This window comes from Equus quagga, chromosome 7 (assembly GCF_021613505.1).
Source record: "Equus quagga isolate Etosha38 chromosome 7, UCLA_HA_Equagga_1.0, whole genome shotgun sequence".
Classification (NCBI taxonomy): Eukaryota; Metazoa; Chordata; class Mammalia; order Perissodactyla; family Equidae; genus Equus; species Equus quagga.
Genome location: NC_060273.1, coordinates 70,681,899 through 70,698,978, shown reverse-complemented (window position 1 = coordinate 70,698,978; position 17,080 = coordinate 70,681,899). Strand labels below are relative to the sequence as shown.

Here is a 17,080-nt window from a genome sequence, read left to right as displayed (position 1 = left end):
GAAGGAGGAAGGGAGGCAACAGTCCATGGGGTGGGTCTCAAAATCAGATTTCTCCAGGAGTCAGGTGGGTAAATAAATGAGTGAAATAAGGTATAAGAAAATACTCTACCATAAGAAAAATCACAGCACGAGCACTGTGATAAAGGGCAGCTAGCATCTGGCCTCAGAGGGCAAACGACAGGAGGTGGGATAGGGTAATGCAGGAAACTGGAGTGCTCAGGCCCCAACTGTAGGGGTGGCTGCCACTCAGCTCCAGCCGATGGCCCCCCACACAGCAATGCCAGCCCAGATTTGCCAGTTATTCAAAAGAGACCAGAAATCTAGACTTTATGTGAAATCCACATATTTTTTAATATTAGCAGCTATTAAAAATTTTAACGCTGAGTTAAGAGATATACATATATCATCTTCAAGCTGTGCCTGTTCCAGAGGCTAGCAATTTATAGTTTCTGATCTGGCATAATAAGTGGAGAACTGAACCCCTCCAAATACCCTTGAGGCAGGTCCCCTGCAAGGCGCGGCTCCCCTGTGTGTCCCAGCCTGAGCTCTGCCCAGCACCCCAGAGGGGCTCGGGGAACTGCCTGATTGACACATTCACGATAATGACCAAGCATGCCAGACAACTCTGTGGCGAGCTCTGTTCCACTTCCAACACTAATTTCTGCTCCCATTCATTTATCTTTATGAGCAAGCCAGCTTCCTGCAGGACAGCATGTTCCAAGAGTCTTTTATTCGTTGCTTTAACTTTCTTCCCCAGGTACCTGAATAAAGTCAACTTCTCCTTGCTCTTTGAAGATTTATTTTTTAAAACACTTTTCTTTACTATAGCTCCATTTCATTCGTACAGATAATCTCTTCTGGGGGTCAGGAGACCTGCATCCCGTTCCTCACTTGATCACTCAATTGCTGTGTAACTTTGGAAAAGTCCCTTCTGTCTCCAGGTCTGAGCTTCCCCTCCGAACAATTAGAGGGTTGTTGTGAAACATTCCCTGCCCTCCACTTTCATGGGCACTGGAACTACAGGGCCTTAGAGAATGCCCATTTTAAAAGGGAAAACTAAACGGAAATAAGCATGTAAGATTAAAGAAATCAGAAAATGTCAAAAAAAAAAAAAACTAACAACAAAGATAACCAAAGACAGACCCTTTCTCCTAATCCAGTCTTATACTGAAGCCCAGTTTATGAGAGAGAGAAAAGTGGAGCTGCTCTGGTTGGAGTCAGGACGCCCACCTGACCTCCCCTTTGCACCGTACAGTAGCCTGTGGGCCATCACTGTGACATCATAGGGCTCCTTGCAGGGCAGTGTGAAATCATGGATCTAGTCCAGCAGCGTTTTTGGGATGAAGAAACTGAAAAACATAAAAGAGAAAGGTCTTACTCAAGAGCATGTATTAATGTCCTATTGCTACATAACAAATTACCCAAAATGTAACAGCTCAAAAAATGAACATGTATTATGTCACACAGTTTCCATGGGTCAGGAACCCCAGAGTGACTTAGTTAGGTAGTTCTGGCCTGGTGTCTTTGATCAGGTTGCAATCAACATGTCAGCCAGTCATCTGAAGTCATCTAAGGGCCTGACGTGCTAGAGGATCTGCTCCCAAGATGGCTCACTCACATGTCTGGTGAGTTTGTGCTGGTTGTTGGAAGGAGGCCTCAGTTTCTTGCCATGGGGACCTCTCCATTGGGCTGCTTGCCCTCATGACAAGACAGCTGGCTTCCCCCAGAGCACGTGACCCAGGAGGGAATAACAGGGCAGAAGCCGCAGTGTTTTTGTGATCTAGCTTTGGAAGTCACACTCTCATTTCGGGGATGTCCTCATGGCAGCACAGGTCAGCCCTATCTAGTGTGGGAGGAGACTACAAAGGTCATGAATACCAGAAAGCAAAAATCGTGGTGGCAAGTGGATTTCTGAGAAAAATGGAGTGTGAGAAGCTCCACAGACCCACTCCCAGCGGAACAACCATAACTGGTGAAAATTATTAAAACAAGTAATCATCTAAAGTCTCTGGAATTGTCCTAAGGGCATACAGCAAATGAAGAAAGACTTATTCTAGGAAATTTACTAAGTCTCAGCAAGAACAGTGAGAGTTTGTGATGTTTGAGCCATAACCCACTTCTTTATGCTTTTCCCAACTCAGTGTGACAGAATCTCCACTCTCGGTAGGTGTGGACAAGAAAATGGGGTTCTTTCTCCCCCAGCTACCAGACGAGGGCTACAGTATCTCCCCACTAGGGGCAGGCCACCAGCATTTCTCACTACCCCTGCCTCCATGACTCAGTGGCTGTAAACTCCAGGTGAGTGCAGCCGAGAGGTAGGGAGCTCCCTTCTTCTACCCAGACCCCAGTCATAGGGGAGAGGCTTTTCCCAGGTGGAGCAGGCCAAGAATACAGGGGCCCCAGTTGCCCTCACCCCAGCTCACTCCTGGGGCAGAGGTTCAACACTGGGGGACGTGAGCCAAGAAGACCAGAGGTTGCTACCCCCACCCAACACCTTGTTTATAAAGCAGGCATGTCACTCCGAGAGAAGCAGGCCATTGTTCCCACCCCTAGATCCAGAACAGTGACTCAGAGATTTTGCCCAGGGTGAGAGGCAGGCCATAAGAACAGAGAACTCCAAAGCTCTTCCTCAAAAGAACTGACTTTAGTTGGAACAGAGTGTGGAGAAGTTCAAGCCCAAGGGTGCTGTCAAAAACAATGTAGATTTACTGGTAACCAAGTAAGGAAGCCAGTAGCTCCATGGGAGCAATAAACTAAACTGTAGGCCAGCTAGTTCATCAGAGAGAATCAGAGAAAGAGAGAGCTAAGAAGAACCCTCCTGGGGTGAGAAAAAAGACTGATCTCAAATAATGGACCTTTAAAACTACCCTACAAAGGGGCTGAATTTAATTGGATCAGACTGTGGAGCAATTGATGCCCCAGGGCATTGTCAAAAACAAGGAGCAATCAGCTGACAATTAGTGGAGCCTAACAGCTGGGCATGATACTAACAGAGAATCAGGGGGAGAGTCAGAGAGAGCCCTGCTAAGACACAGTCCTCCCAGGGTGCACCCTCTGAGGAGCAATGTCAGAGGCTACACACTGCAGGGGAAGACAGACTTACTAAAAGAGCCTGCTAAGTCACTCAACAAATAAACAACCAGAGGGAGGTGGGGAAGTCAGTATCCAGAGATGCTACAATATATTATCTAAAATGTCCAATTTTCAACAAAAAATTATGAAACATGCACAGAAACATGAAAGGGGAAAAAGCAGGCAACGGAAGCTGCCTGTGAGAGGGCCTGCATGTGGAATTTGACAAAGACTTCAAAGCATCCATTTTATATATGTTCAAAGAACCAAAGAAAACCATGCTTAAAGAACTAAAAGGAGGTAAGATGAATATGTCTTATCAAATAGAGAAATCAATAAAGAGTCAGAAATTACAAAAAGAAGAACCAAATGGAAATCATGAAGCTAAAAAGTACAATAACTGAAATGAAAAACCCACTGGAGGGGCTCAACAGTACATTTGAACTGGCAGAAGAAAGAGTAAGTGAACTTGAAGATAGATCAATAGAGATGATGCACTCCAAAGAATAGAGAGAAAAAAGAATGAAGAAAAATGAACAGAGCCTCAGAGAAATGTGGGACACCATTAAATGCACTAACATATGCATAAAGGGAGCACCAGAAGGAGAGGAGAGAGAGAAAGGAGCACAAAAAATATTGAAAGAAATCATGGCTGAAAACTTGCCAAATTTATTGGAAAACATTAATTTACACATCCAGGAAGCTCCGTGAAGTTCAAGAAGAATAAAGGCAAAGGGATCCACAAAAGGCACACCATGATCAAAATGCTAAAGCCAAAGACAGGGATAAAGTGTTGAAAGCAGAAGAGAAAATCAATTCATCACTTACAAAGGATCCCCTAATAAGATGAACAGCTGAGTTCTCATAGAAACAATGGAGGCTTTCCCCCTAAAACCACGTGGAATATTATTCAGCAATAAAAAGGAATGAAGTAATGATACATACTACAACATTAGTGCATTGGTTATATTAGTAACTTGGATACTAAACTTTCCTTTTTATTCTCCTTATGGAAGCCCACATTTTTCTGGAAGGTGCTTGGACAGTTCTGAAGCAAATATTGTATCACTCATCCTATGAGGCCCACAAAATTATAGCTCCTTACAACTTACCCATTAGAAACAACTAGTCTGTTTCTTCACCACGGTTCGAGTGACTTAAGTATTACAGGGTGGGGGTGTGAGATAAGCTGCTCTCCGTGGTGCTGACACATCAAGGCAAACCAGGGTAGCTGCTCCCAAAGGTGATTCCACTTGCTGGTTCAGTCCCTAAGGAAGTTTTCACTCATCTGCAATGAAATGAGAAAGATAAGCACAGTGCATGAAGCTTTTTATAAAGCTAAATCTATTCAATGTAAATGACTAGTTCATTCTGCACTTGTATCCTTCCAACTCTGAGGATGTTAAAATATTGTTTATTTTGTAAAATATTGGGAATAATAGATGATAGTTGTGGTTTTTAAGGTCTTATCTGATACAATAGAATGTTGACAATGCTTTGTTGGTCTACCCATTTTTTTTATTTTTTACCAGTCTATAAAATCCAAAATTGTGTATCTGGGAAGTTGGGGGAGGTATGGGTCTCCTTTTCTGCCCTCTGTGATTTATTTATGATCAGGCTTGAATTGCAGGGTAGTTGTGGCAGGAACTGATTTTTGCATGGGTCACTGGGTGACCATTGCAATCCTTAGGAGAGCTAGAGAGGGAAGATCCCCAATTATCAGTAAATCATGGGAATCACTCCACACCCCACCAACTTACAAAGGACTGTATGGGGCTATCTGTAGCAAAAAAATAAATAAAACTTCCACTGAGAGGTTGGACAATGGCCTTGCCACAGCTAGAGCAGTATTGCGTGGCGTGGACCATGGAGTTAGACGTGGGTTCAAATCTGGGCTCTGCCATCATTATCAATGGGACCTAACCTCTCTGCCTCAGCTTCTTCAACAATAAAATAGAGCTAATAATAGTAAGTTTTTGTAAGGATTAAATGGAAGTGCATATAAATGGCCTAGCACATAGTAAAGGCTCAATACATTTTTTTTCATAATTATTTGTTGTCATTGTCCACCATAGTGTAGAGCCTATGGTAGACTATGAGATTCCTTTTCCCAGTACTAAAAAGGGCAATGCCTGACTTCAGCCCAAGGTCTCAATTCTCTATAGATCTGAGTTCTATGTAACTGTCTCCTTGTCTTAAATATACCTGAGAGTTAACTTTAAAATATGCCCTTCTAAAACCGAAGAGTGTTATACATCACAGTATTTGTTTTATATTATTATTATTATCTAATAGTTATTAAGCACTTACTATTTGCCAGGTACTATACTAAGTACTTTTCATGAATTGTCTCATTTAAACCTTACCACAACGCTAGGAGGTAAATCTGATCAATATCCACATTTACAAATGAGGAAACTAAGGCCTAAAGGGAAGGCACAAAACACCACCATTCACTTTTGCCTAATGTCACACAACCAGCAAAGGGCAAAAGAGAAGGCAGACCTTGGTCTGTCTGGTTCTAAAGCCCTTGGTCCTCGTCCCTGTGCTCTGTCTCCCTTTTGCTCCTTATTTCCTTAGAGGAGTCACACTAAATGTATCTGAGGGTATAGATCTAAATATTCTCATTTAATAGATGTAGGAGTTGAGGCTGAGAGAGAAGACGTAACGCCACCCAAGTACCCTTACCAGAGGGCCTTTTCCTGCCTCACTTCTCTGCAGGTGCCAATCAATACAAGTATGGTAAGAACCGAGCTGAGGAGGATGCCCGGAGGTACCTGGTAGAAAAAGAGAAGCTGGAGAAAGAGAAAGAGACCATCCGGACCGAGCTGATGGCACTGAGGCAGGAGAAGAGGGAGCTGAAGGAAGCCATTCGGAGCGGTCCAGGTACCTCTGTGGGTGTGGTCCTGAGCGCTCATGGGGGACTCAGCCTTGACACTCCCCCTGGGACAGGTCACCCAGTTTCTTACTCAGGATGAGGGGCTTCTCTTCCCCTTCCTCCTCCTCCTCCTCCTCATTATCCCTCCTGACTAATAGAAGTGCCATCAAGTTAATAATTGCTTTTGGGGTAAGGGGATGAAAAAGCATCACAAAAATGTGTACACTTGATATGGTAAGATGTGATCTGATTTTAGAAATATTAAAATGTGAAAAATAGTGTGTGCCTTAAAATTAAGGAAATAAGAGATATCATTTGGAGCCTCACATTAACTCATTCATTCAGATATGTGCTGAGCACCTGACTGTGTGAGACATTGGTCCAGGTGCACAGGGAGACTTAGCCAGGATCCTCTTGTGAAATCCAGGGCCATGACCTCCATGAGCCCTGCCTGCAGTGGGCTCCTCTGCACGCCATTTGCTGCCGTGTTCCCTGTGAGTTCTCTCTATAGCTGCAGTTTGGCAGCAGGTTGCTGCACATGCTGGAGGGAACAGAGGTCCTGTCCTTACATAGAGTACGTCCAAGGTCCATGACCCCATGAAAATCTGATGGAACCTGCGGACCCTTTCTTAGAGGGGAAAAAACCCATAATTCACAACATTGCAAACAATTTCAGGAGCTCATGTGTTCCCGGAGACATAGATTGCCTAGGAATCCACGAGCCTCAGATTGAGTATTTCTGGCTTAAAGGATAAGACTTGTTCTGTGTGGCCAAGGACCAGAATCAATGGAAGGGAGACCCAGAAACGCAGTTGGGTTTCAATATAAGAGTCAAAACCAGGGTTTGGAACAGGTTGACTACCCTGCTTGTCCCGCTCAGTTTTTCCCTATAGCACATCACTTTGTAACATATTAGATTATTATATTTATTCTCTCTGTCTGTCTGTCTCTCTCTCTCTCTCTCTCACACACACACACACACACAAATATAAGCTCCATAAGGGCAAGGATCTTTGCCTGTTTTGTCCACTGATATATCTCAAGAGCACAGACCAGTGCCTTGTGCACAGCAGGCAGGCACTCAGTATTTACTGAATGAATGAACAAACAAATGGAAAGAATCTACCATTATTAGAAAACTCTCCAGTGCAGCCTCCCTTAGGGCAAACAATGAAACTAATTTTTGAACCTGGTAAGACCCAACACAGCTCTTGGCACAAAGGAGGTTCTATTATAGGTTTGTTGGCTTAACTGAATAAGCAGCAAAATCCTAGTAGGAACCCCTGGTCAGTGTAAAGCCCTGTGTTATGTCTCTTCATTACAAGTAACAGAAACCAAAATCAAACTGGCTTAGAACTGAAAAGGAGAAAAATGTAATTGGAAAATTGAACAATCAGGTATAGCGAGGTCCAGGGACTTAAATTATGCCACCAGGAAGCTTATTTCTCTAATTCTTGCTTCTGCCTTCCTTTACATTGGCTTCCTTTTCTGCCCCTCATGGTGGCACAATGGCTGCACAGCTCCAGCCCTTACCCAATCCTCTCAGCCAGCCCAGCAGAAAGAGCTTCTCTTCCCAATGGCCCCCACAGACACCTCAAGATTCACTCTGATTGGGCCAACTTTGATCCCTACATCGATTACTGTGACCAGAGAATGAGATACAATTATGGGCCAGATCTACATTATGTGTCAACCCCTTAAACTAGGAGTGAGGTCAGCCCCATCGGAACTCTAGGGAATCAGAGGGGAAAGGTGGTTTCGCAGTGGAAAATCAGGGTTCTATACCAGAAGATGAGGAAGTGGGTATTGGGCAGGTAAAAACCACACAACCCAGCATGGAGCTGGAACCTCAGACCCAAAATCCGTCTCTTAACCAGGACTGAGAGCTGGAAAGGCCCCCTAGGAGGGGCAGAGTAGGGCCTGAGGCCCTGCCAGACTCCCTGGTGCTTCAGGCCAGGTTCAGCTGTTTCTCATCGATGTCTTTGGACGCAGGCACAAAGTTAAAGGTTCTGGAGGAGGCTGTGGCCGCCCTGGAAGTTCAGTGTCGCGCGAAGGAGGAGCGCCGGATTGACCTGGAGCTGCGGCTGGTGGCTGTGAAGGAGCGCCTGCAGCAGTCCCTGGCAGGGGGCCCGGCCCTGGGGCTCTTGGTGAGCAGCAAGAACAAGAGCAGGGTGAGTCCACCTCCTTCTGCACCAGGGCAGCTGCTCCTTAACCCCCTCATGTGCTACTGCTCTTTATGATCGTTCTTTGGGGGTAGGAATTATGCTCGTCTACAGATGAGAAAACTGAGGCCCAAAGAGCAGAGGAGACACGCCATACATAGGTGGCACGGCTAGGAAGGGGACTCTTGGAGCAAGTCCTTTGGCCTGTGTCCTCTCCACTGCAGCCCCACCACTTGACTTTTTATCCTCAATGTGATCTTAGAAGTGGCCTTGGGGTTACCGATGATAATAGTAACTACCGTACGTTGAATAAGAATAACAACCTTGTGTTGACCGGGTACCATGGGCCAGTACAGCATCTTCACCTGAGTTATTTCACACACTCTTCCCAGCAGTCCTATGAGGTAGGACTATGGGTATCCATCTCATTTGACAGACAAGGAAACTGAGGTTCGGAGATGTTGCATGACTTGCTCAAGGTCACTCAGCTAAGTGGAAGACAGGATTCCAAACCCAGGAAGTCTGACTCCAGAGCCCTGCTTTAGCCCCTATGGCACACGTCCTCTCCTGGGGTCCCGAGTGTCCCAGGCGCTGTCCTCAGGCCTTTGCATCCATTATCTCCCGTGCTCCCAGCAACCCTGCAAGGTAGACACTCTCACCTTGAATGAGACTTCCTCAGGGAGAACCTTGCTGACCTCAGTCTGTATCAGTGCCTCAGCCTCAGCACTGTGGCTATTGGGGCCGATAGTTCTTTGTTACAGGGGACTGTTGTGTGCGCTGTAGGATGTTTAGCAGCATCCCTAGCCTCTACCCACTAGATGCCAGTAGTTCCCCACCCCTAGTTATCACAACCAAAAATGTCTCCAGAAATTTCCAAATGTCCCCCGGGAGGGCAAAATGGCCCCCAGTTGGAAACCGCTAGTGTAAATTACCAATGGTCCCATCTGTTATCCTTCCTCACAGCATTTAACCACAGTATGTATACGTATGTGTACATGTTTGTGTCTTTACTTGTCCAATATCTGTCTCCTCCACAAGGTTGTATTTTTAAGAATTGGAATGTCTTTTTTATTTATTGTTATGTCTCTAGCCTATATTTACAGAGTCTAAAAAACAGTAGGAGTGCAATAAATGTTTGTTGAATGAATAAATGTTTCAGCTGCTTTCAGACAAGGAAATTGAAACTCAGAGAAATGAAATAACTGGTCTGATAAGTGTGAGTTGTCATTGGGAAGTGTATTCTTACTGTTGTTTTCCAAGCTTACGCTGCCTGATCAGACCGCACCCCATGACTCTGAAGCCAGGGCTGTTTCTTCCGCCCCTGCACTTCCTCTCCATGGGGCGTTTCCAAACTCATTCACAGGTGAAGAGCTTAAGGGCCAGGGACAAAACAACTTCCCAGGGTCACAGAGCGCTGGTGAAAGAGTTAGAAGTGGATCACTCATTCTAGCCGCCTCCTCCCACCTGCATGCCCTGATGTTCACATTCCAGAGGACTTTTCCCTCCACTTTTGATCCTTTTGATGGCCTCTGGAGATAAAGAGAAGTCTTCTCTAAATTCCCTGCAGGCTTAGCTATTAATACGTCATGCTTAAGGAATTACATCCAGTAAGGTACTAAGCAATTATCTGAAAAATTTAAGGGGTGAAGGCAGTGTAGGAAATGAGAAGGAATACAGGAGAGAGGTTAGAGAGAGGGCTGTAGGTTTGAATGCCAGCTCTCCTACTCACCAGCTGTGTGACCTTGAGCAGTGACGTGACCTTCTCATTTTCATTCTCTGTAAAATAGGATGACTAATATTAGTACATACTTCAGAGGCTTGGAAAGGCTAGATGAGCTAATGCATGCAATGCCTGGTGCATCGTGAGAGTTTAGTACTTTTAGCCATCATAACCTTTATTCCAAGGCCCTCAGTATCTTCCTCCCTCACCCTGTGCGATGCTGGTGTGTCAGCGGAGGGCATTCTACTTGCATTCTTTGGCGGGCAGGCATGGTGTAGGTAGCCAGCACTAGACCTTGCCGATGTAACTCTTTCTTGTTATCAACAGGAGACTGCAAATAAACCCCAGAACAATGCCCCAGAGCAACCTCTCCCTGTCAACTGTGTTTCTGAGCTGAGGAAGAGGAGCCCATCTATCGTAACCTCCAACCAAGGACGGGTACTACAGAAAGCCAAGGTACAGCAATCGCTCAGCTAATCAAAGTTCAGAGAACTGGCAGCCTCCTTTCTCTGAAACCTCACCAAGAACCAAAAATTAGCTAGTGAGAAAGGCAGAGAATTGCCAAGACATACATGCAGTAAAACTCATGAGAAGATCCTTAAATCTCATTCAGAAGTTATTTTCTCTTTCTTAACACATAGTTCTAACAAGCGCAGTCATCTGGTTTCTGATCTACAGTGTGTCTTGAGACAGGAAAGGCCCTGTTTCATAGGTGAGGAAATTGAAGATGAGGGAGTAAAGGGACTTGCCCACGGTTAAACAGGGCATCATTGCGAGAGCTGGGATGCACACCCACCTCTTCCCATGCCAAGTCCAGGCCTCCCTCCATGATACTGGTCCACAGTCCTGTCTCTGAAACGCTTGGCCAGCTGTTTCAGGACTTTGGGGATTTTGGAAAGGTAATATGGTACATATTATATATGATGAAAAACCCCAACAAGTTCTCAGGAGGTACTCTGTAAGCAAACATGTTAATAATTCTACAGCAAGGCTCATGAATATTCACACCACGTGGAATAGAGAGATTATAAACAGCCTCACATCAGCTCAGGTCAGATTTTGCCACAAGTGAGTTTGTGCCAAAACATTTGAGGAAAATTTTAGTTTCAGAGCTTTCTAGATTTCAGAATTGCACGTAAGAAGTGTGGACTTAAAAAACAAATACCTGAGCATTAGGATGTGAGATTAGAGAAGTAACCAGCCAGAGGCCAGATCATCTAGACCAGATGTCAGCAAACTTTTTCTGTAAAGGGTCAGATAGCAAATATTTGAAGCTTTATGGATCACGTGGTCTCTTCCCCAACTACTCAACTCTGCCATGGTAGCAGGAAAGTAGCCATAGACGATATGTATACAAATGATGAACATGGCTGTATCCCCATAAAACTTTATATGGACACTGAGATTTGAATCTTATATAATTTTCAGGTGTTATGAAAAATTACTGTTCTTTTGAATTTTTTTCAAACATTTAAAAATGTGGGGCTGGCCCCGTGGCCAAGTGGTTGAGTTCGCGCACTCCGCTGCAGGCGGCCCAGTGTTTCGTTGGTTTGAATCCTGGGCGCGGACATGGCACTGCTCATCAAACCACGCTGAGGCAGCATCCCACATGCCACAACTAGAAGGACCCACAACTGAAATATACAACTATGTACGGGGGGTCTTTGGGGAGAAAAAGGAAAAAAAATCTTTAAAAAAAAATGTGAAAACCATTCTTAGCTGATGGGTTGTACAAAAACGTGCAGTGAGCCAGATTTGGCCCACAGGTCATAGTTTGCTTCTCCTTGATCCTTGTAAGCCCCTGGAAGAACTTTGGATTTTGTTCCAACATAATGGAAAGTCATTGGCAAGTTTTGAGCAAGCAATTTTTGGAGGTGAATTACATTTTTAAAAGACCATTTTGGCTACTCTGTTGAGAATTGATGATGGAACAAGAGAGACCAGTTAGAAGTAGTAATCTAGATGAGAGAGGAGAAGGGTTTAGTGGAGGTGATATGAAGCGGCTGGCTTTGGAGGTAGAGCCAAAGGATTTGCCAGTGAAGATGTGGAGGATGAGGAAAAGGAATCAAGGATGACGCCTAGGCCATTGCCTTGAACAACTGTGATTTACATGGCAAAGACTGGGCGAGGAGCAGATTGGGATTGGAGAATCCTCCCATCAAGAATTTTCTGTCACGTTCTACCCTGGTTCACAGCTGGCTGGAAACCCCATGCCTCATTTATGGGTAAAAAGTCATTCACTGTTGGCCATGACTTCCACATTCCTCTCAGATGAACTCCTAGACAGCCCTGGCAGAAGGAATGGAGCCCTGTGGGCTGCCTGCCCTCACCCTTCCTTACTAAACTGCTTTGGCTTCTCTCCCCTCAGCCTCCTACCCCACCCCCCGGTCCTGGGGAATAGCACTGGAGCCAGTGCAGTCCCCACTCCCCTCCTTCTGGGCCTCAGTTTCCTTGTCTGAGAAAGACAAACTTTGTGAAATTTGGGCTCCCTTAGAGACGAGCTCCATTGTGGAGAAATGACTTACCCACGGCTACAGAAAGAGAGGGAGTGGGACTGCGACCCATGGCTCTCTAATCTGCCCAGTGGTGCTCTTTATATAATTAGATGCACTGGAATGTTTTTATCCTGCAATTCACACTAGAACATTCAACAAACTGATTTTTCTTGTCTTTCTGTACTTCAGGAATGGGAAATGAAGAAGACCTAGAAAGAGGATGAGGATTTCATTCCAAAGGAAATACGAGACTGTCCATCTAAGGCAGAAATGGTTTTTTCACAAGGAGACACCAGAAGACTGGAAGTAGCCTCTACTCTCCAGGGCACCCAAAAGACCAGCCTTTATTGTCTGCATGATTACAGGGGTTATGGGGAGGGAAGCAGTAGAAGGGAAGAGGGAAATGGAGGGCATCCTTATAACTCTACAGAGGGTGGAAAATGGGGGTGGAGGGAGATAGAAATCTGCACTGTCGTAAAGGTTTTGTTAAATGTCTTTGCCTTCCCTTCTGAAGAAGAAATGAAAGCACATGTGAGTGAGCCATTCCATCCCATTCTCAGCATCCCATTCCCAGTCCTTAGGGCAAAGGAGGGCAGTGCTGAAGCATCGGTGGTGCCGCACAAAGAGAAGAGGCTTGATCATTCGGTCACATTTGCACCAACTGTATTCATGCCGGGCATTACTGACCACCTTTGGGCAAGATAAATAGGCTGGAAAATCAATAGAATTATCCCTGCCTGCATAAAGGTGAACAAAAGCTATAGAAACATGCAAATTCTACAATCATTGCTTATTTGCTTCAGAACGAGGCAGATACAGCTACCAGAACCCCAGATTTGAGGTGTTTTCAAATCAGAGATTTGAGTATACAGCAGGCAAAGGAGAGGTTCAGCAGCTGACATAATTTAAGCTCACAGAGATACTCAGTGACAGTAGCATAGATTTCTAATGTCCACAGGATGTTGCAGGCATTGTAGGGTGGGGTCATTTGCTGTCAATCAAGTCCTTTACCTATTTTATAGGACACTCAGGCTCCAGGAGCTGTGGTTAGAAATCCAGGTGACACTCTTTATGTCTTTATCTTTATGTTGCACTCGGAGGCCCACCAGTTTGCCCTTCCATATCTGCCATCAAGTAAAACTATCAGGGAGAACCAAGAGCATGGTGGCTCATTTCTGCCATATGGGTGCTAAGCCTTTTATAAACAGGATACTGTGTGTGTGTGTGTGTGTGTGTGTGAGGAAGCTTGGCCCTCAGCTAACATCTGTTGCCAATCCTCGTCCTTTTGCTTGAGGAAGATTGTCGCTGAGCTAACATCTGTGCCAGTCTTCATCTCTTTTATGTGGGATGCCACCACAGCGTGGCTTGACAAGTGGTGCTGGGTCTGTGCCCAGGATCCAAACCTGTGAACCCCGGGGCTGCTGAAGCGGAGCGTGCAAACTTAACCGCTATGCCACCAGGCCGGCCCCAGCACATAGTTTTATAGGAGAGCAAGGACCTCAAGTCTTGGGCAGTCTCTTCCTGTGCCACTCACTACTTTTTCAATGTTGTAGGCACTTTATATGTCTTTACCACATTTCCCTCCTATAAAGACAAAACCGTTTAACTGTAATTGCTCAGAGTTTAGCTCAAGGGGAGAAAAGGGAAATCCCAGAATAACCTCTGTGCACTTCAATAGAGGCTTCACATACTTTACCATACCGAAGGCTTGACATACTTGAGCCTCATCCAAACTTCACCACCCTCTGCGGTCGCTGGAGACCAGAGCGAGTGAAATAATCTGACCAAAAGCACTCAGCTGGTCAGTGGCAAAGCATAAGGCTTAGGGCTTATGAGCCTGGATCCAGACAGGGCTGGGTTTGAGCCCTGCCTCTGCCACTTACCAGCTGTGACTTTGGGAAAATCACTTGACCTCTCTGATTCTTGTTTTCCTTACCATGAAAACTAGGGTAACAATTGTACTCTCCTCCCAAGATTGTTGGGGGAATTCAATGAGATAATAATATATGGGAAGCATCTTTGCACAGTGTCCAAGAAATAGGAAATGCCCAGTCAACAGTGGTTCTTACTATTAGCTAGATAAGAAACGTCTGACTCAAAATCCTGTGTCTTTTCCACTGATGAAGAAATGACTTTTACATGGTAATTACAACCACCAAAAGCTAAAAGGCAACCAATCCATAACTGACCATTCTCATCCAGATTCCACCTGAGTGTCTTCATTGACAAAGGAGCTCGTGTAAACTGGATTGTCAATGTTCTTTTTTAAAATGTGAATCCTCGGGGGCGGGCCCCATGGCCGAGTGGTTAAGTTCTTGTGCTCTGCTTTGACAGCCCAGGGTTTCGCCAGTTCAGATTCTGGGCGCAGACATGGCAACTCTCATCAAGTCATGGTGAGGCGGCATCTCACATAGCACAACCACAGGCACTCACAACTAGAATATACAACTATGTACCGGGGGGCTTTGGGGAGAAGAAGGAAAAACAGATTGGCAACAGATGTTAGCTCAGGTGCCAATAAAAAAAAAAATGTGAATCCTGGAATAGCCCTCAACCCAACTGTGTCCTCAGTGTGTGTCACATTCTCTCTCATGCAGTTATTTTGAGGTTAAATGTCTTTTCCCTCCAATAGATCTTGGACTTTTTGAGAGATCTGACCCTAGGAAATTAATAGTTATTTATTGAGCACTCACCATGCAGGCACTGTGTTAGCCAGCACCAGCTTCACCAGCATGCAACCTGTACAATCACACAGGGTCCCACGCTTAGGAGGGCCCTGTGCTTGGTTTAATGTTCTGCTGTTGCCCTCTTATGTTTAGAACAAGTGGCTCCACATTTCTCTTTGCCCTTTAAATTAAGTAGCTGGTCCTGGTGCTAAGTAATCACTTTTCTAGGCATTATCCCTTTAGTATTTACTAAAAGCCTGTGAGGCAGGTTCTATTACACCAGTTTTGACAGTTCAGGAAATGGAAGCCCAGAGAGCTTAGGCAACTTGCAGAAGCCACAGTTAGGAAGTGGTGGTGGAGCCAGCACTTGAATACAAGAAGTCTGAGCCTAGAGGCCTTCCTCTTAGTTCCAAGGCTCTATTTTATCCATGTCTCTCCCTCCTGTTGCCCTGCAGCATTCAGAAGCACAGTACCACTTAATAAGGACACGAATGAATGGATGCATGCATGCAGCACATTTGGTGGAAGATGGAGGGCTAAGCCAAGTGTAAACAAATGGCTAAAGCAGGGATGCCAGTTCTTACTTGTTAAAATGCCTTGTTTGGTTGTCCTTTCAAAGCATAGGCTCACAGGTCTGAGGTGGACTTGAAGCTCCATCCTTCCCAACAATGCCAGGTGTTTGGACTATCAGATTTCTAGTGTCACTAGATCCTCAGTGGGGGACCTTGAGCAGGTTCACCAACCTCTATGAGCCTCAATTTCTCATATGTAAAAGGGGATCATAATCCCTCTTTAAACCATGTTGCTCTTCTCCTAAGGCCAAAAGGAAACATAAGGTATCGGTTACAACACATTTAAGCTAAGCCTGTCCAGCTCTGTCCTCATGGAACTCAGAGACAAGCAGAGAGAAAATCCGACCCAAACAGCCACAGTACAAGTAAGCCACGTTATGGTGAAGACTCAGAATGATGAAGGCACACTTCCCATCCCTTAAAAAAGTTTTTTTGTTTTACCTTGAGACTATCCAGTAACTATTCTGGCAACTCTGAGTGCCAGCTCATGCTCACATCCTGTCAGCTTTCCATACTAAATCGCTCTAAAATTCATCCACTTCTTCCTATCTCTACTAACATCATCCAACGTCATTAATTCATTCAACAAATATTTATTGAGCACTACCATACTAGATGTCAGAAATCACAGCTGTGAACAAGACAGACACCTTCATGAAGCTTACAGTCTAGTTGGGAGGACAAACAAAAAAGGAAACAAAACATATAATACCAAGACGGAAACAAAAATGTGCTGGACATACCTAAAACAGTAGCTACCTTGGACAGAGTGGCTACAAAGGTCTCTGTCGAGGTGACCCCAGGACAGAATACAGCCCTGCCTTGCATGGGCAATTCCAACAGCTTGTTTCCCTACCTATTTCCTTACATCCTTCTATCTTTTCCATACAGCCAAGCGACCCCCTTAAATATGTAAAGGCTTTGTTATTAGCACGTTCCCATTGCAATCAGACTTAAGACTCAAGTTCATTCGACAAAGAATTTTTGAACTACTGCATTAGGGCACTGTTCATTAGAAATTAACAGACCAAATGAACCTCCGGCCTAATAGAGCTTACATTTTAGTAAGGGAAGTGGAAGGGAAAAGCAGGCAAGAGTGACCGGGGGATGTGACCCACGCTCAGATTTTTTTAAACCTCTCACGTGACCTGGCCCTGCCTTTTAACGCCCCTCCCCACCCTCGAGTATTTCTGTCCCTCTTCGCTGAGTCTTCGCAGATGCTGTTTCTCTCTACCTGAAAGCTTTCCTCCTCTTTTCATCTACTCATTCTTCAGCCTTCAGTTCAAATATTGTTTCCATTGGGAAACCGCCCCCTACCCGGCCATATTGTATTCTAGGCTTCCGTAGCGCCATGCCCCTCGCCTTTTAAACACCGGCCATCTTTTGACTTTACATTGTATTTGCATTTGTTTATAACTTCACGTAAGCTCCCCGAGGGCACAGCCGTGATGCCTTCTGGGCGCCGCGGGTTCGGCGACTAGCACGGAGCCCGCGCCCTCGTGCCAGGAACCCGAA

General features: G+C 45.2%; 1 protein-coding gene and 1 long non-coding RNA gene across 8 annotated transcripts in view; one reads left to right on the top strand and one right to left on the bottom strand.

Annotated features, from left to right (window-relative positions):
* AFAP1L1 (actin filament associated protein 1 like 1) overlaps window positions 1–12,857 on the top strand; it is a 59,853-nt gene extending 46,996 nt beyond the window's left edge. For all 6 annotated transcript variants that reach the window (XM_046666085.1, XM_046666081.1, XM_046666082.1 and 3 more), the window contains 4 exons: window positions 5,794–5,958; window positions 7,943–8,121; window positions 10,160–10,288; window positions 12,517–12,857. In XM_046666085.1, coding sequence (XP_046522041.1) covers window positions 5,794–5,958; window positions 7,943–8,121; window positions 10,160–10,288; window positions 12,517–12,540 — 497 coding nt within the window. In that variant the 3' untranslated portion in view covers window positions 12,541–12,857. The remainder of the gene's footprint in view (window positions 1–5,793; window positions 5,959–7,942; window positions 8,122–10,159; window positions 10,289–12,516) is intronic.
* Window positions 2–17,012, bottom strand: LOC124241849 (uncharacterized). Of its 2 annotated transcripts, none has more exons than XR_006889334.1 (5): window positions 16,309–17,012; window positions 15,578–15,806; window positions 9,842–9,888; window positions 4,185–4,360; window positions 2–1,349 (listed from the first exon to the last, which is right to left on the bottom strand). It is a non-coding gene; the product is annotated as an uncharacterized LOC124241849 (long non-coding RNA). The 2 variants fall into 2 exon arrangements; XR_006889335.1 differs by having other exon boundaries at window positions 16,800–17,012.
* Between the last annotated feature and the right edge of the window lie 68 nt (window positions 17,013–17,080).